The 20,415-nt window shown below is 40.1% G+C and overlaps 1 protein-coding gene across 1 annotated transcript in view; it reads left to right on the forward strand.

Moving 5' to 3' along the window:
- Positions 1 to 18,539, forward strand: part of LOC117551434 (CUB and sushi domain-containing protein 1-like) — a 142,056-nt gene extending 123,517 nt beyond the window's left edge. The window contains exon 2 of the mRNA XM_034224336.1: positions 18,122 to 18,539. Within this exon, the coding sequence (XP_034080227.1) occupies positions 18,122 to 18,369 (248 nt within the window). The 3' untranslated portion in view covers positions 18,370 to 18,539. The remainder of the gene's footprint in view (positions 1 to 18,121) is intronic.
- Positions 18,540 to 20,415: the final 1,876 nt, after the last annotated feature.

Raw genomic sequence — 20,415 nt, forward strand, 5'->3', positions numbered from 1 at the left:
AAAACTTTAAAAGGGCCACTTTTTCTATTTTGCAGAGAGAATCTTAATGTCAAAATGTCGGATTTAAAATAAGAAAAGTCTTATGCAATGTTATACCTTGAAATTATTTCTGAAATGTTTTAATAAGCAACTGTTAAGGAATCATTTTCTGAAAATGTTTGACCTATTGTTCGACAATATACATTATTTGTTTCTGTCCCACATTTACATATTTACTACCTTTTCCAATTAAGTATTATCAGTAAAACATTGAAAAACAGATGATTTATCTTTGTTCTATTATTTCTTATTATCCCAATAGACTTCAAGAGTCCTTGAAAGTAATATGATGGGAATATTTTGGATGGAGTGGCTCCCTCACATCTCAGTATTCACTCTTTCTCCCTAAGCATGCATCCCTCCTGGTCATTTCACTCATTAATGAGAATTCAATGAGTTCATTACTCATCTACGATCCGATTTTTAATTTCTTTAAGTACCAATCTTTCTTCCATGGACCCATTACACCTCTCTCCTTTTTCCCGCCTGCCTCTGTTCATGTTGCTCTCCCTCCCTCTCACTAACAATGACAAATGCTATGACTTTATATCCCTACGACTGTAATCATTTATATGGATGTCTGGTCAGTTCTCTTCCTGTGTGCATGCTCTCCCTGGCAGGCACACACATGTTCATTTCCCTGAACACTTATACACAGCAGTTTATCTGCAGTGAAGGAAGCTGTGTCATGCATCATCCCACAACAAGCCAACTAGCATCGACACAAATGATCACTAGTCGGATTCACTGAATACCGAGACACTTTGTATTTTTTTCTTATTGATGTAGAATTGCTTGCCGTTTCCAGCAGCTTACAGCAAAGCTAGGCTGAAGACGTCTTAACACTTATCTCTGTACTGGGAGCAAATAGCAGACAAATATGTAAGCTTCCCATTAGACTCTGAAAGACCTCCAACACATGTACTTAAAGAACGTGCGTTTAAAGTATGATAGAGTTTTAAATCACTAGCATACTGCTATGTGAAATATTTTTGCAGAAGTCTGTTGTACATAATGCTTAATTAAAATCATAATATAGGTCAACCGTAATGTCTCCCCTTACTGGTTGTTTGTGTTTGTGCTTGCATCCTTAAAAGCACAACATGAAGGTTGTGTTAAACCCTTAACTCCTGCCAGACTCTCATCATACTACTTCACTGATGGCTCCCACAAGATTGCTGACATCCTCGTGGATTCATGTTCTTATTATACACACATGCATTTCCAAACATTTGGACTACCTATGTTGCAAATGTATTATCTTTTCAATTTACACACGGCATCTATTGCACGTCTGTCCGTCCTGGGAGAGGGATCCCTCCTCTGTTGCTCTCCCTGAGGTTTCTCCCATGTTCCCCTTTAAACTGTGGGTTTTCTCCGTAAGTTTTTCCTTGTACGATGTGAGGGTCTAAGGACAGAGGGTGTCGTATTGTCATACTGATATTCTGTACAAACTGTGAAGTCCACTGAGACAAATGTAACATTTGTGATATTGGGCTATATAAATAAACATTGATTGATTGATTAACTGTATGGGTGTTTATTCCAACACACGTGTATATGAAAACATTAGAAAATAATTATTTTGACATTGCGAAGCCAGAATTGTTGAGCAAAGATGTTTTGAGGATTATAAGTGAGTTGAGTGCTTAATTAACTGATAAACAAAGTCCTTGGTTTCTAAATGTAACGGTTAATTTCACAGTGATCTCTTGGCATACAGGAGAACAGTCATAAATCTTGTCAATATGTATTGTTATACACAACACTTTGTGTAATGGACTGTATTGTATTCAAGAAACAAAGAAATGCATACTCAAACAAACAACGCATTTGCAAATAAAATAAGCCACAACTAGTGGCTGCAAAATGTGACGAGAGCTTTTTGTATCTGTAAGTTTCCTTCGGTGGGGCTCTACTTTTCTTTTAGCGGTCAGAAAAAGGCTACCCATGCCAGCAGAGAGTAGCTGTGTGTGTGTGTGTGTGTGTGTGTGTGTGTGTGTGTGTGTGTGTGTGTGTGTGTGTGTGGTGTGTGTGTGTGTGTGTGTGTGTGTGTGTGTGTGTGTGTGTGTGTGTGTGTGTGTGTGTGTGTGTGTGTGTGTGTGTGTGTGTGTGTGTATGTATGTAAATAACTAAAGGAAAAAGAAGGAAGTTCATGCATAATGCTGAGGGTGGTGACAGGATGTCAGGCTCCTCAGGAGTGAAACCCCTCTGAGACCAAAGTCACAGGACGTCTGCAGCAGGCCGCCTGGAGTTTACTTAACTTTAGATTCTGATGTTGTCATCTTTTGAGCCTGCAGGGCTATTGCAAGTTTACTGACAATTCGGCTTTTCGTGCTTTTTGTTTTTATGGTTATTACAGATTCACATGTCACATCAAAAAGCGTTAAGTGCGTACCTTAATCCCTTCAACTTTGTAGCTGCTCTTGAATGTATTTGTGTTTGATCTCAATAGGAGGAACACATTCATGGTAATGTGATTACTGTCCCTTATAGGCTAATTACAATAGCTTGTCATGTAGAACGATTAATGCTGAGTAGACGTGATGAATTTGACCTGTGAGTGAGTTTATGTGTGTTCCTCCTCCCTCCCCCCTCCCTCCCTCCCTCCCTCCCTCCCTCCCTCCCTCCTCTCATATGTATTTATTTTCTTTCTTTATTTTCCTGTTCTCCCTTTATCACAGCTTCACCCCTCACTCTCTCTCTCTGCCACCCTGGTTGCCTCTTCCTTGTCTTTCTAACAGATTGTTAATCGGTGATTACTGCAGCAACAAAAGGTTAGGTGAAAGTGTTGATGAGATTCTGTTGTCATGGGAAGTGCTTAAGGCAAAAGGCGGCATCCGCTGAGTTTAATGATCCTGCACGCATGTGTGTACGTTTTAAAATCCCTCGCTAAATCATGCATGAATATGACGTAGTGTGTTAAAGAGCTGTGGGCTTTTGAACACACATACACACCCGCACTGTGGAAGATGGATGTTCTAGGTTCTCTGTAATGCCTCTCCGTCTCAATCTGTCTTCCTGAAAATGACAACGTGCCACGGTCATACAGGATATATAGCCACACACACACACACACACACACACACACACACACACACACACACACACACACACACACACACACACACACACACACACACACACACACACACACACACACACACACACACACACACACACACACACACACACACACACACACACACTCTAAAGGATACACATGAGGGTATACGGAGACACACAAAGCTAGGAACGGAAAGACTGAGTGACAGAAGAGCACAGGAACAGTGATATAATCCCACTGCACTTTTTCTACCTGTAAATCCTTCTCCACCCTTCTGCTTTTTCCGAGGAAACCCATAGAACATGTCATGTCAACCTGAACTTGTCCCATGCCCCAGTGTGTGTGTGTTTCTGAAGGAGTGAGCGTTTCAGGCTCCACTGAATGCATGCAGTGTAGTGTGATAAAAAATAATGCCTGCCTCTGCCTGATTAGTAATAATCATATTGTTTCTGGCATTTGTGTTTTTTGTGGTTACACGTTGCATAATAATAACTCTGCAGGTTGGTAAAAATGGGCACATAGAAACTGTTGCTATAGAAACACCAGAATAAAAGCACCCTCCCTGGAAACGACACAATTTTAATTTCTTCCTGTGAGATAGTAGAAGGGGTTTCACTCTTTGTGTTCTCGCTCTTTCTCTCTTTTCCCCCTCTCCCTTTGAAACGAGACAACAGTTCTCCCTCTTCTCTCTCCATGTTCCACTTTTATTCCATTTCTCACTCCCTCTCCTCCCCCTTTCAACCTCCCCTTCCTCCTCCTCAGAGGGCCCTATTTCTGTGAGTCAAATGCATGGCACTAGTGCACTTGGCCTTGACTGACAGAGTTTTGGTAATTTCATGACCAGAGGCTGTAGCGCTCTGGCAGTGCACCTGCATCGTTCATTTAAGAAGAGGCTGGATTAGGAGGAATAAATTATCGTTATCAATCATGAACAATCAGATCAGCTGCTCTCATCCCATTTACCAGCAGTTTGCTCCCACCTCACACTGACATTTCGTAATGGAGAAAAGAGCCCACAACTCTCCCATGAGGAAACGGATTTGTTTTATCTGGGATATGCAGAGTATCAAAGCAGAAATACACAAGTATGCAACAACAAGTGTGTTGTTTGGGTACTACTTCAGCATGATTTCTTCAAAAATGAGGAATGTGAGCTGCTTTGAATCATCATTCAAATGATACGTGACTGATGGAGTGCACATTCCTGTGGTGCTGCTGCCTTTAGAAAGCTGCAGAATGTCATCAACTGAAAAGAAAAGCCCCTCATACATAATACACGCAATTGTGGATGACAAATAGTTGTGAGAATCATCCATTCCTCCTTTTGAATTGTTGCAGGGATAACATGTTGATGCGCTTAAAGCCTCTGTATGCTGTATACATTTTCTAATACAAAAAACCATGCGTTTTCTGAAATAAGCTGTGGTCTGTGAAGGCACATTTTAATACCAGACATCACTGACCTATCTAATTTGTGTTGACACGCTCCCCTGGTGTGCCCTCTCCCTAATGTAGGTCTGGTGATATCATTGCAAGCTACAACATTATTGAAGTCATGCAGGCAGGAAATTATCCACTTACAGCAAACACATTTGGCACTGCACCAGTTCAACATTGCTGTTTGTGATCTGCTCCGGCATGACATTATGTCTGCAGACATCTTATATGCAACACATTATACGTATCACCAATAAACTCACCCAATTTTGGGTAGGATAATTAAGGAGTATACCACGGTTCTGAAACAGAAACTGAACTAGTATATTCATGACTGCAAGCACGTACAGTTCTTCAAGCCTCTGAAAATGTAGTTTCAAACTGAGAGTATTTCCCTACAACGTAAATTATTCATTCCAAATGTGCAACAATCAAAGTTAGCGGACAAAAAATATTATAATATATTAATTATCAAAGGTTTAACAGTCAATAATTCAAGCTTATGTGCTTCATTATAACTGTGTGGGTGAGAATTCACAAGATTTGATTGACAGTTGCTTTGATTCAAATGTTCCTGGTGCACAGAAATGTTTGACATCACTGTTTCCAAACTGAGCTCTGTCCATCTGAAACCTGGGAGAACAGCACAGACAAAGAATAGAAATACACATTATATAGCCATACGGTGTATATATCCACCTTGGAATAAAGCATTGCAATAATGAACCCTCTGCAAGAAGCTGAGGGAAAAATAGACGTGTTTTGTAATTTTCTGAAACATTAATGTGTTGAATATCTCGCATTTTAGTTTGACCATTTTGAAATATTTTATCCACTGAAATATGACCTAATTAATTATGCATAGTGCTTTGACTATTATTGTTCTTCTTACCTGACTTTATATTCAGCCATAAAAACCTTTATCCTGGTGTTCATGATAATGTAGAGTATGTTTTTTTATCAAAGGATTTTTATATTGGACCAAGCCTTTCTTTCTCTAATGGTTTACAAGCTTCTTCTATTTCTTTATTTGTTTATGTTTTCTAAAACATTACATTACATTACATTGCATTTAGCTGACGCTTTTATCCAAAGCGACTTACAATAATTGCGTTCGACCAACAAAATACAACTTGAAGAAAACAGAATCATATAAGTACATCAGGCTTCATAGAGCAAAAACATTTCAAGTGCTACTCAACTGGCTTTAGATAAGCCAGCCCTTTATTAGTATATAAGTGCTTTGTTAATAGTTCTATCGCTCGAAGTGGAGTCGAAAGAGATGAGTTTTCAGTTTGCCCCGGAAGATGTGCAAGCTATCTGCCGTCCTGATGTCAATGGGGAGCTCATTCCACCATCTTGGAGCCAGGACAGCAAACCCACGTGTTTTCGCCGATGGGAACTTGGGTCCCCCTCGCAGCGAGGGCGCAGCGAGTCGTTTGGCTGATGCAGAGCGTAGTGCACGCGCTGGGGTGTACAGTTTAACCATGTCCTGGATGTAGGAAGGGCCAGATCCATTCGCAGCATGGTAAGCAAGTACCAGTGTCTTGAAGTGGATTCTAGCAGTTACCGGAAGCCAGTGAAGGGAGCGGAGGAGCGGAGTGGTTTGGGAGAATTTAGGAAGGTTGAAGACCAGACGAGCTGCTGCATTCTGGATGAGCTGCAGAGGTCGGATGGCACATGAAGGTAGACCAGCCAGGAGGGAGTTGCAGTAGTCTAGGCGTGAGATGACGAGAGCCTGGACCAGAACCTGAACCTTTTCCTCTTACATGAATAACCAAGACAAATTGGAGTTGGAGTGAAACTCTTGAATGAAGCAGACTAATTGAGTCCTTCATTTAGTTTGGAATTTCACAATCTGTAAAGAAAAGGATCCTGACAACTCCCCATAGATAAACCTTGACATTGTATATCCTACCTCTTTTTTACATCAGATCTTATTGTCGTTGTCTTTTATTTTGTCTGTCACTGTACTGTAGCTACATATACCGTTTTCCTCCTTTTTAACTCCATCTAAACTTATAATCTCTCCGTCTATATTGCCCAGGCCTTACTGTATGTAGCTGTGTGTGTCTCTCACACACACTCATCCTGCTGGCTCATGTGAAATATCAATGTCCCGACAGATGAATAACAAAGCATACTGCAGCATAAAGAGTATTAGGGCCCCAAGGGCAAATATAGATGCACAGAGCGTCTTTCTCTCTCCTTACCTTTCGGTTCAATGTGTGCATTCATATATGCCTCTCTCCTTTATAGCCTCTCTCCTTTATAGCCTTTCTCTTTATAGCCTTTCTCTTTGTTGTGTATCTTTGTGAATGGAAAAGTTCCTGGTAATTTTCTAGAAATCTTTCTTTTGATCTTTTTGTCTATGAGTCAGCCCTATACAGTATTTATATCCACACGTAAAAACTCCAGAGACCAGAGGCTGCATGTCCATTGCAGGTTTGGCGATTTGGCCATAATGTACATTATTGGAATTATAATTATGTGTGTGCTGCATGCATGCATTTTAACTGTGCACTGACACACATAGAGTTATCACACTCATCGCCCAGCATAGTGTCTTTGCCCCTCACCCTCTGTCTCCCCCTCTCACATAGTCACAGGAGACACAAGATAGACAGCCAGATAAAAACAAGAAGGAGGAACTACAGAGAAGCACTGACAAAGTCAATTTATAAGGATGTACTTACCTCTCTAACTCCTCCTTCCCTCTGGTAACAGTCTGTTTAGAACAGTAAAGTACTGAGCTATTGCAGGTGTAACTAATTAGGTAAATACTAGAATTGACAGAGCCTAATTATAATAATAATAATTCGCCGGAGAAAGGAAGCTGAATTATTTACAACTGAATTATTTCGGCCCGTCACCGGCCATCAGTTAAAGAAACGACACGCTGTGGTTAGGACGGTAACAGTCAAGGCTTGTAGGCATAATTTCTACCAAATGATTTAATTCTTAAAACATCCAGTGTGTAATTCATCAATTTAAAGAAACATTTTCTGGTCCCGAAGGCTTCCATCAGCAATGACCCAAATGTAATTGTGCATGTTTTAAGAACAGCCCATTTTTGCATGAATTATGGAGGCGTTGCCTCTTTAATGTGCTGATGAAGGCCCCACATCACCTGTAATACATTCATAACTCACACCAAACCTTGGATATTCTAAATGAATCTTAATTCAGGGGAATATTGTGTTGCAGTCGGAGCATAATTAACAGAATACACGATGCAGCAATCTTGATCATGTTTTCAGTAAAATAATGAAAAGCAATTAATCAAACTAGTCTTATGAAACATTTTCAGGTTTGCGCGAACGCAACACACTGTCAGGTAAATAAACAAATATTCTGAGTGAATTCATATTTTGAGTTTAATTTGCACCACTGTTCTCTCCACAGTAAAGGAGATATTGTGTTTCATATGTCAGGTCCCTTGACAGCTGGACCATGACTCAACATGTCATTTCACTCGGACTCTGAATCTGTAACCGCAGACCACCTAAATACAATCTATTTTGTGTATAAAAGTTCAAGGGATTTTGAGTCACCCTTAGATAACTCTTTGATTAAAAAGAAAGGTTGAGAAAAAGATTAAATTGCAATGAAAAACACAACTGATTAAATTAACCTTTTCTAAGGCTATGATTATTGTCAATTAAATGTGTGGACATAATTAAATCCAATTAAGTACCCCATTTAACACAATACAGCATCTATTGCATGTCTGTCCGTCCTGGGAGAGGGATCCCTCCTCTGTTGCTCTCCCTGAGGTTTCTCCCATTTTCCCTTTAAACTGTGGGTTTTCTCCGGAAGTTTTTCCTTGTACGATGTGAGGGTCTAAGGACAGAGGGTGTCGTATTGTCATACTGATATTCTGTACAAACTGTGAAGTCCACTGAGACAAATGTAACATTTGTGATATTGGGCTATATAAATAAACATTGATTGATTGATTGAATACATACTCAGTGAAAGAAAGAAAAAGAAACAAGGGTGGACAGAATAACAGAACAATTATAGAGTGCCGTTAAGGCTGTACAAGGGCGTGGAATCAAATGCACGATGCAGAGACAAACAAAGTATCAAAATAAAGTGTTTTAATGTAAACAGGTCATAACACACTGAATACATAAAGCAACAAAACAAACACTCAATAAACTGTCTAACCTATACTATCAAAAAACTACAAAAACTACTTACTTAATCTAACTCTATGGACGATAATAACTCTATGGACAATGACAAATGATCTTAATGCTGGAATGCTTGGAACACACAAGACAATCTGGCAACGAGTCAGGGGAAGACGAGAACTATATATACTAGACAGACAACACCAGGTGAAGACAATTAGACAATCACAACAGCGGGAAAACAGACAAGGCAGGAAACGTACTTTAGACACATGAGGGTAGACAAGACTATCAAAATAAAACAGGAACCTATCTAAACACATAACATGAAACCTAAACTAGGGAACAATCTTAGCAGAGCCGTCTACGCACAACATTAGGCTACCAGAACAGAATAAGAACACAAAGAGTCATTTAAAATAATCAATTTTAGAACAAATTTGGTTTGAAAAAAAAAGAAAGTAAAGAATGTTAACATGCTCAATGTCAAATGATGTGTTGGAGGTATCTCACCATCAATAATGAGAGTTAAACTCAACATAAAGAAGTGTAGAGCTATCAATGACACATACCTTTATTATTTAAATTCAAAATCACACTGAAAAATGCAAACTGGTTGTTGCCATGAGAGCAAAAGAGGGACGGGGGGGATAAGTGAATCATTTTCACAGTAGGGAGGGATTGTAATAGAAATGATCACAATTCTAAGACTACTGAGTGTGTGTTCAAACAGCACGCACACCTGCAGATAAATATGCAAGAACTCACGCTTGCACAATTAAAACCACATGCAGCATTGCTTTGCGTTTAAAAGAAAACATCTGTGCCATTTGATTTAATCGCCTTTCTACTTGTGTAAATGTATTTTGGTTGTTCATTTACAGAATTCATATTTTTCAAACATATATGGCTGTTGGACCCAGTTAAAACATTTCCTGCTCTTTCTGATACTTTTTGATGTACTTATTAAGAAACCAAGGATGTGGCATTGGAGATTGTAATGTGGTATTTAGATGGAGATTATTAGCAACAGTAAGCAAAAACCAACACAAGTTGTCTTAAAACAATAAAACTGTCACTGTAATTTTAGAGCTTCAATACCTATTTGGTGATGTTTTTATTTAGTAAAAAAGCAAAATAGGGTAACCGCTGCTTACTGTCATATAACTTTGGGCTATGGGACCACTTTCATTTGTTTTTCGTTTGCAGTGAAACAGCTTTGTTGTCAGTTGAAACAAGCAATTGATTTCCATTGTCAGGGAGAAATATCTTTATTGAGAAGGAGAGAAAATTATAGAACGAGAAGGCAACTGCTAGAGAAGGTGAGATATTTTTAAATGGCTGCGAAAAGGACTCAAAGAAAAATGTGACCTACAGGTGCTGAGTGTGTTTTTGTGTTCTGTCAGCAATGAAAGAGCGACCCAGTCCTGACTGCCAGCTACAGTTTATATTAGAACATCTCAGCATAATAGTGCAGTTTACCACATACACATACACACCCACTACACCCAAGGCCACGCACACAAAAACACACACACACACACACACACACACACACACACACACACACACACACACACACACACACACACACACACACACACACACACACACACACACACACACACACACCACACACACACACACACACACACACACACACACACACACACACAGAAACATATTTACAGAGGATTGCTTACCAGAGCTTGCTCTCAGCACCCTTTTTGCTTTGCTGTGCTCTAACACGCGTTCTGCAGATTGCTGAGTTCACAGATTTGATATCCCCACCTAGCATTGACCACAGAAGATTCTAATGTGCGTTTCTGCAAAGTGTGTATTTGTGTATGTGTGAATGTTTTGAATCTATGCTCTCCTTATCACACGAACAGGTGGATTTTCATGAATGCAATGCATATTTTGTTTGCTTTCTAAGCTTATCCCAAGGGTAGGTAAAATATTGAGCACACTACTTTCCAGCATCAGAACTGCAACCAAGTGGGGCATCATGGATTTTCATTGTCACATCTTTGTAGTTAGATGGCTCTGTGTATATCTGAGTGTTTTCCCTTCATTGACTCAGGAACACCGCTGCATTGTGTTGAAGAAAACCCAGGCCAGAGATGATAGCTTAAATTGCACTAAACTTAAAAGAGAATCCACAAAACCTCCCTTTCTGAAGTATCATAGCTATGAGAGTTCCTAAGGATAGTTGTGTTTGAAACAGTAATCAATAGTTTTAAGATAACAATTGGTTGGATATGTCCCATGCACAAATGGACAATAACCACCTGAAGTTCCCCTAAATGCTGTTCTAGCAACTTTTTCGCCTTGTCTCATTGTCATTGCTTAATCAAGCAGTTTTTAACAACGTTTGACTTCCTGCCCAGCACACAACAGCAAACAGACAAAGCTGGCAGCTAGCAGATGACCTTAGCGCAACATTTAGCAGCCAAGAGCCAAATATTTCCCTCCGGACTTGGTAGGGACAACAAATCTGCTTAAATGGAGTAAATAATGGACTTATGTACACACTGTGGACAGAAACACAACTCCAATGAATGATAATGCTGCTATGTCATTTCTTGATATCTGAAAACAGTGTGATTTCAAGACTTTATTATATATGGAAGCTGCAAAACAGTGCATCTTCAGTGGGGGCCTATACTGTCATAGTTATGATAGATGTTTGATCAATTCATATTTATGTTAAATACTTAATACTGCTTCGACACGAAATGGACTCTTGAAACACTCCATATTGTTCATGGATAGACTGCTATTTCCCAGTGGAGAAAAATGAGCAGCACATGTCAAGCTCCACTCCCTGTCTTAGACATGGCAGAAAGTCATGTCAATTTAAACATTTGACCCTAAAACGGCCAATTCCAAAGACCCATACTTGTATTTCTTGACTGGGGCGACACATTTAGTAATGAGCTGTCGTTCCGTTGTGCACTGCGTTTGCCATCACTTCATAAACCTGCCCCCAGTGCTTTGGCTTCACCGGACTGACAGCAGCTCCCAAACCCCCAAACAAACAACAACGGGCTGCTCTACTGACGCCACTGAAGCAAATACAAATAATGGAATGACAGCCCGGTGCCTGTGAGCAACCACGTCTGCAGAGACAGTAATATCTGCACTGAAATATACATCAATCATGATTTTGAAATATGTAATATGTTTAGCTGCACAGCCTTTACAGGGAGAAGCAATGCCTGTAGGAGGGATATACTCTCAAATTATTATTTGTCTTACATTTGTTTAGATTTTGGTGTCAGCACTGTCGATTTGAATCATCTCAATTCATTCTATTCTCAAAATAAAGCTATTGAGTTGTAGTTTGAAGGATGATTGATGAGACGCAGTGTTGGCTTCCCTCGCAAAGTCAATCCGGTTTTTTTTCAAAATGAAAATGATGAAAAATTAAGATAATATTTTACGATACACAGATGCACACACCTGCAAATATAAGTATCCATGCAATCACATTCGATTCTCCAGCGTGCACCGCTCTCACTTTGTCCTTATTTCGGGCTGATTCTATCTTTGATCTGGCTCTTGCTCACTTACACAGACACTATCTCTCTCTCTCTCTCTCTCTCTCTCTCTCTCTCTCTCTCTCTCTCGTCTCTCTCATCTCTCTCTCTCCTCTCTCTCTCTCTCTCTCTCGTCCCTCTCTCTCACACACACACACACACCACACACACACACACACACACACACACACACACACACACACACACCACACCACACACACACACACACACACACACACACACACACACACACACACACACACACATCATCCATCCTACCTATCGCTGCTATCTTCAGACAGCAACCCCTATCCCTTGCTGACAATGTTTGGGATTTACTCTGGATGTGGCCTTGATTCTCCCCCTGGTCTCTGCGTATTTTACCGTGTGTGTGTGTGTGTGTGTGTGTGTGTGTGTGTGTGTGTGTGTGTGTGTGTGTGTGTGTGTGTGTGTGTGTGTGGTGCGTGTGTGTGTGTGTGTGTGTGTGAGAGAGTGTGTGTTGTCACATGGGGTATTATACATGTCTCTGCTCCATTCCTTGGTTGTTATGGTGATCGGTGACTGGGCCTGTCCTGTTTAGCTCTTCCCTTTCGGTATGGATTACATTTACAGTTTCTGTTCATTTTAATGCGCAGCTAATTTATATCTGACACGTAAAACAAATAGGCTCTTTGTTCAACTTATTGAAGTGTGATGAAAGGCTTGGAAGAATTTTCAACACTGTTTGTTTGGTATTTATTAGTTTGCAAGATTTGTTTGTCAGCACAAACACACTTTGCTCAGTATAATCTCAGTCCTAAAAAGTAAACACAAAGAGATAATAGTTTTGAACATTGAAGGATTTTAGTCGCAAGATGAAATGACAAAAGTGCTATTCCTTCTCATTCATTATCAACTCAGAGTGAAAGTAATGATGGCTGTGAAAAGTCCAAACTGGTGAATACGTGTTTAGAGTAATTGCTTTCACAAGAAATAAAAGTTTTAGCATAGATGGACTTTTATGTTATTTTTCAGAAACCTGCTTTTATCTCCCCTGAGCACCAGCTAAATAGACTAAACGCTTGAATGTAAATGCAGTCCAATTTACTTAAACTGTTTGACAGCGGGTTGACAGAGAGTGCGAGAAATGGCGATAGAGAGAAAGACAGACAGAGAGAGGTTGTGTATTTGTTCTCCGTGTGATAAATATAGGAGGTGAGTGGGTGGAATAAAAACAACACTGCAGCAGGATAAGAGAGGAAATACAGAGAGATAGATATAATGACACCAGCCGAAAGACAATGCGACATAGTGATAATAATAGCGATAAAGTAAGGAAGTGGTGTAATGACACTTAGGGAGAGATGCCATGATACTAATTCAGAGATAATTGTGGCGAAATAGGGAAAGTGAGACGGATGATGGGATGAGAGAGCAGGACAGAGCGAAGGGAGGTGATGACAGAGAGCTGGGGGAAGAGATGCAGGGAGAGAGGTACAGAAAGCGTGATAATATCATTTTGTAAAGCATGGTCAGGAGAGGGAAAGATAAGCAGTGGAGGGGGAAGATGGAGAGAATGACGTTTGCAGAGATACAAACATAATGTGGAAGATACACAATGATTGTGACACAGCGATAATGAAAAAGAAGGAGGGGGTGGTAGATGAGAAGAGCTAGGAAAGAAAACAAGGATACCAGAAACATAGACAAGAGATTTCTCTCCTCTCTCCATTCACCTCCTCTCCACTTTTTTATAGCTGGTATTGAATCACTGCAGTCAATAGTTCTACACAGCGTAACTTAGAAAGATGCATTTGATTTGTGGCCCTGCACGCCGTGGAAAGAGGAGACCAGCATTTGATTTATGAGCCAGGGACCTTGTGGTCAGGTTTTACCAGAGCGCTGCACCTCTCTGCGCCTCTCAACCCTCACATTTAACAATCTCCCTGATTGTTATGTAGATCTGTGCACAGATCCATTCATTAATTAACAAGGCAGACAGGGTTTTTGGTCATTTAGAAATAATTAATTTTACTGCATACGAAATATCTAGGTGGAAAAGGTGCGTTGGATTTATTTTAACAACCAGCTCCTTGTTATACTTGTTAAATATGGAAAAAATATTCAAGTAGTCATCTGAATTTTACCTGAACATGTCTCACGACAGTAACTTTGTTCAGCCCTGCATGTACAATTTAAATTAAAGTGAACATTGATAACAGAGGAAAAGCCTGTGGGATATAAATCAAACAACCATACCTGAAGGATTTAAGCATGTGTTTTAATGAGCACTGTCAGTGTGTATGTAAGCATTTGCGTCTGCACAGCACTCGATTGCGATTCTGTCTGAAGCAGCTTTTTAAAATACTGTTTTCAACTGTGGCAATTGAATAATAGCCTTTCTTCCATCCATCCATCCATCCATCTTCTCCCGCTTATCCGTGGTCGGGTCGCGGGGGTAGCAGTTCCAGCAGAGAGCCCCAAACTTTATTTTCCCTGGCCACATCAACCAGCTCTGACTGGGGGATCCCAAGGCGCTCCCAGGCCAGCGAAAGAGATATAATCCCTCCACCTGGTCCTAGGTCTACCCCTTGGTCTCTTCCCAGCTGGACGTGCCTGGAACACCTCCCTAGGGAGGCGCCCAGGTGGCATCCTAACTAGGTGCCCGAACCACCTCAATAGCCTAATAGCCTTTCTTTTAAATTATATTCAATTCCTTTTTTTCAGCACTCATGGGTATGCCATTGCAGCATAAGGTGATTGCAGTAGGCTTTGTTAAACCGCTTTTGAAGAGTTTTACCATATTTTGATGATTATCAGGATTATCTTGCCATGAAATGCTATTTTCGTCATAATGAAGTTGACATTTCTGGTAGTGAGGCACATGGATTTCCATTAAATCTGGTATACACAATGACGCCCCCCTCATCTATTGGTTCAATCATTGGGTCACCATTTTTCTCCTCCAGCACTTTGATTCATGATTAAGAACTGTGCCAGTTTGTTAACAGCCCTAAATTAAGATGATAAACACGGTTATCATCATACCTGTTAGATATACATTTTTTAGCATTGTCACTGTGAGCATGTTAACTGAATGCTGATCATGCATTTAGTTCAAAGCAACACTATGCCAAGGTACAGCCTCACTCTACTGTCATTTCTTTCAAGGTGTGTTGGGTGTCTTGCTCGCTAGGACAGCTGTTGGAAACACTGACCATATGGTCTCGGTTACTGGTCAGTCTATCAGAAAAGCCTACACTAAACTAGCAAAATCCAAGCACGGAAAACAAGGGTGAGGCTTAAAGCTTAATCATCGAAGAGGCACGTAGAAAAACGTGTTACATAAATGCCTGGAGAAAGTGCGGTGCTAGAAACATGGCATCCGGCCTGATGCAAATATTCGCTGAATTCTACTTATCCCATCTGCTCGAAGGGGGCAGGGGAGGGTCTGGCATCGGAAGAGACTGTGGACATAAAGAGAGAGGCAGAATGAGAGACACACACACAAAGAAGGCTGAGGGGGAGAGGTGAATTGGGTTGGAAAGATGGTGGAGAACAATCTGAAATTAATCTGGACACTCCAGATGGTATGAAGTTTTTGTATGTGTGTGTGATCACGTGTGCATATGCCTGTCTCTGTGCTGCAGCCTGCCGTTTGAGCCTGTCTATAGGTATTTACGCGTGTTTCTGGGTGTTGTGTTACTTCAGACAAACAAGAACATCTGGTATGTGCACAATGCGGACGTTTTAATCTCATTTAGAGTGGAAAAGACAAAAAACACAGAAAGAGACGAACACCAATTTACTTTGTTAGCATTTGCTTGACTAGATTGTGACCTAGAAGATAGTGTCTCTGTAGTGCACAATGCATTATTTTGTGTGCGCGTGTCTGTGTTCACGATGATATAAGGTTAATAAATCAATAACCTTCACTGTCTGAGAAATAATTACTGCTGGCTTTCATGCTGGCCACACACATTCTCTCCCTTACTCACACACACACACACGCACACGCACACACACACACACACACACGCACGCACACACACACATGCACGCACGCACGCACGCACGCACGCACGCACGCACGCACGCACGCACACACACACACACACACACACACACACACACACACACACACACACACACACACACACACACACACACACACACACACACACACACACACACACACACTTTGCACAACGTGTCCTGTATATTGCAATTGCTTTAGGAGTGCAATGCGTAACATGTTTCTTGAGGAGAGAGAAACAGAGAATGAAATGTGGCAAAAAAGAAGTGAAGACAGAGTTTGTAAACGAGCAAAGAGAATTGGATACTCAAAGGAGACATACTGTAAAACAGGGTCCTTAAATACTGACTGTGTTATTTAATATTATTACTATTTGGCGTTTTGCTTTGACATCTGATACTACACTATTTTAACCATATAATACTTATTTTGTTTAATAGAAGTTACTTTGGGAACCACAACTGTTAATCTGGTCAGTTTTGTTTTCCTTTAGCTAGTGCTTGTCTTCTCTGGATTGTTTTGTTCTGTTTTTGTTTAGTGCAGTCTGTGGTTTGATTTTGTCTGCTGCAGTTACACGTACTGTAAAGATTTCCTCAGATTTGTTACACATTAACATAGCTGTTGGCTGCTTTAAGAGCTGCTTTATTATTTATTTACTGCCTTTTTTGTCTCGCTGAACTTCACACTTAAAAGCTGTTCATGAATTCTTCAAAACCCAGCCAGCTGTATAGAGTCTGTTCTGCTGTCCATGTGTGTGTGCAGCTCTGTCCCCCGTGAAATACGCTCATACATGTATATGCTAGTAGTCGGCATCGACTGACACCCAGTGGAACGGTCGAGTGCCTAAAGTCCTGCTGAGATAGCACAGATAAGTGTAAAGATGGCCTCTACACCAGATCATATCCCCCCTCATACCAAGGAATATGTTATCAGATGACAATGACGTTTCTCTAACTTTAAAACAAGTTCAAGCAAGTTGTTTTAGATAATTATATTACCATATTTTGGCAGATACATTTATACATTTGAAGGTCGACATAATGCTAATGTTCTGTGTGATGGACTGCTCTTATAACATATTCTCTGCTTAAACTGGCTTAGCTTGTATGCGTACATTTGTGCATGTGAAAATATTATAGTTAATGTAAATGACATACATACAGTAAGCTATGTTCAATATTAGGATTCTACAAATTCTAATGCCTAATTTTAATGTTAAATTATTTAATTTCATGGGATTTTTACGAGTGAGCATTCAGATGAAATGGTACATGCTGTTAAAACAACACCATACAGTAATCTGTGCAAGTGTGTAAAGGTGTATGTGTCAAGTTATCTCCGGTTGGAGGTAAGTGGATCACAGCACAAGGATTAAAAGGTTTGCAGCCTTGAATCTAAATATATACTGTGTATGCACTCATATACATCACTGTATGAAAGCTTTTCATGGCATATGCTCCGGTGTCATGGGAGGCTGTGAGCCATGTGTTGCATTGTGTTGGAGTCGCACGCGAGGACAGGGGCTTGTTATCTAGTAACACTTGGCTTGGCACATATCACATAGTTTAGCTGTGCTCACTTAGTTTTCCCCAACACTACCAATTAATTTTTTTTTAAAGGTCTTAGAGGACATAACATAAACATGTATAATTAACTTTCATCGCAGTGGCATGAATCTAAATTCCCTCTTTTTTTAAACCCTGTAAATACCTGTACACATGTGAAAGATAAAAGGCACAGGATAGAAATGTCTGTTTCTTTAATATCTGAAGTATGCAAGGCAGGAATCAAATGCATGATTTTACGTCTAAATGATATACTTTAATGCAGATTTGAGATCCTCCTATTCTAATATGATGATGTCCTTATCTCTCTCTTCCAGTTGAATCTTGTGGTGGTGTCGTCCAGGGACTGAATGGCTCCATAGAGTCGCCGGGTTTCCCCCACGGCTATCCCAACTACGCCAACTGTACGTGGCTGATAATAACAGGGGAGAGGAACCGGATCCAGCTAACCTTCGTCACGCTGGCGCTGGAGGAAGACTTTGATATTGTATCAGTTTACGATGGACAACCGTCGCCTGGCAACCTAAAAATGAGGTTAGAAATGATTATTTCATTTACAGTTTGATCTTCAATCTGCTTCTCTATTTCTATCTCTGCCATCTTTCTCTTCAAACCTCCCTGACTCTCAGTTTGAGTGTTGCCCATCATCTTCTCCATCTATACTCATCAACTTCTTCTGAACAGACACTCAACATTTGGACAACATCATATTTGTCATACTTATCCCTACCAAGATGTACAATTACACAGTTACTATGAAGTCAAAGAACAGCGTCAGCTTTCATTTGATGGCATTTTCTTTCATTTTCGCTAAGTAGTTGGACAATATAATTGAAGATCTATCAAAGCAGACACTTTGACATAGTAAAGATTTGAAAGGTTACTTAATTGAACTCTAAATATGTCATCAGTAACACAACCCTCTGGATTATAGCATATACCCAGCTAGAATTTTTTGGTTCTAAAAACATTCTGAGAATGTTACATTCATTGTTCTAGGAATGTTTTCAGCGGGAAGTTTTCTTTTGGTTCCCAGAACGTTCTTCTGAACGGTAGGATAACGGTCTCTAAGAACATTCTTAAAATGTTTTTGATAACATTGTTAGAACATTATACCCTACTGTTCTTAAAACGTTTTCAGCTGCAAGTTAGATTTTATGTTGCCAGAATGTTATTATTTTAGAGAAGGATAACATGCTTTATGTTTAAAACATTATGCAAATGTTCTGTGGTAACAATTTGCTAAAATATTTTTACATTATTAGAACATAAAGACATAATATTCCTGTAATTGTTCAACTCAAAATTCCTGGGTGAGTGGACTGACCACTGTGGTCATTAGGATGATTATGATAGTTTACTTAACTATTGGAATTTGACTATTAACACATGCAAAAGGATGACTCGGAATCAGCTGGTGAGCATAACATTTGTTTATTAGAAAAGGGGAGCTGGGAGTGGAGGTTGGTTATGGCGGCAGTGGGAAACAGTTGTTCCAGGGTGGAGAGGCCTGGCTGGTCTTGGGAGTGTGGAAGGCCTTGGATTCCTCCTGGGAGAGACACACAAATGAGTGTGAGGCAAAAGCAGGCAAAGTTGTCAAAGAATATGCTGGCAAAAAGGTAGAGTGGCACGCAACAAAACAGCAGGGAATGAGTGCAGGCTGCAGGCTTTCATAGTGTGGCTGGTGAGCAGGTTGCAGGTGTGGTTGATTGGAGATTGCTCCCAGCCGTGTAGAGCAGACCAGCAGGCAGGTGGGGGGGGAGAGAGACACACACAGTAGAAACAAACACATACAAACACTAACAAGGGTTTAAGGGACGGGCAGTGATAGTCGGTCCATTCTTCTATATGTCTGTCTTTGGTTTTCTCAGTGTTATTCGATCCATATGACCATAGAGATATGTGCATAAACAACAAAAACACTTGGGGTATAATGTTCGAACAATGTTATCACCAAACATTTTAAGAATGTTTTTAGAGAACGTTATCCTACCTTTCAGAAGTACATTCTAGGAACCAAAATAAAACTTCTCGATGAAACCATTCCTAGAACAATGAATGGTAACATTCTCAGAATGTTTTTAGAACCAACAATGTCTAGCTGGGAACTCAGACATGCCTACGCAAACGTGCAATATCATGAATTACGTGCTTGATTTTTTTTAAAAAAGGAAAATGTGGTGACATCAGATTTCTTTTTAAACATCCTTTTCAAACAAATGCAACAAGTTTGTTTTTTAAAGCGCACTACAAATAAATCTGACGTTGACCATGACCCTGTTAATATTTCGCATCACAGGAACGTTTTATAAAAAAAGAATAACCTGAAAACATTATCCAAATGTTGCTTTCAAAATGTTCTTCTTTGGTTATCATGTAACACTGAGGGAATGTTTTATAAAGAACATCTTTAATGTGTTACCCAACAACGTCCAAAACACATCCTTAGAATGTTGGACGCAAAACATTCCACCTTTGTTAACATATCACATTAAAGGAACATTTTAGAAAACACTTTGTCATCGCAGGCCTCAATAACATCCTCAAAACATCCTCTGAATGTTGCAGTTAAAATGTTATGTCTTAGTTAACCTTAAACCTTATAGGAACA

This window comes from Gymnodraco acuticeps, unplaced genomic scaffold (genome assembly GCF_902827175.1).
Source record: "Gymnodraco acuticeps unplaced genomic scaffold, fGymAcu1.1, whole genome shotgun sequence".
Classification (NCBI taxonomy): Eukaryota; Metazoa; Chordata; class Actinopteri; order Perciformes; family Bathydraconidae; genus Gymnodraco; species Gymnodraco acuticeps.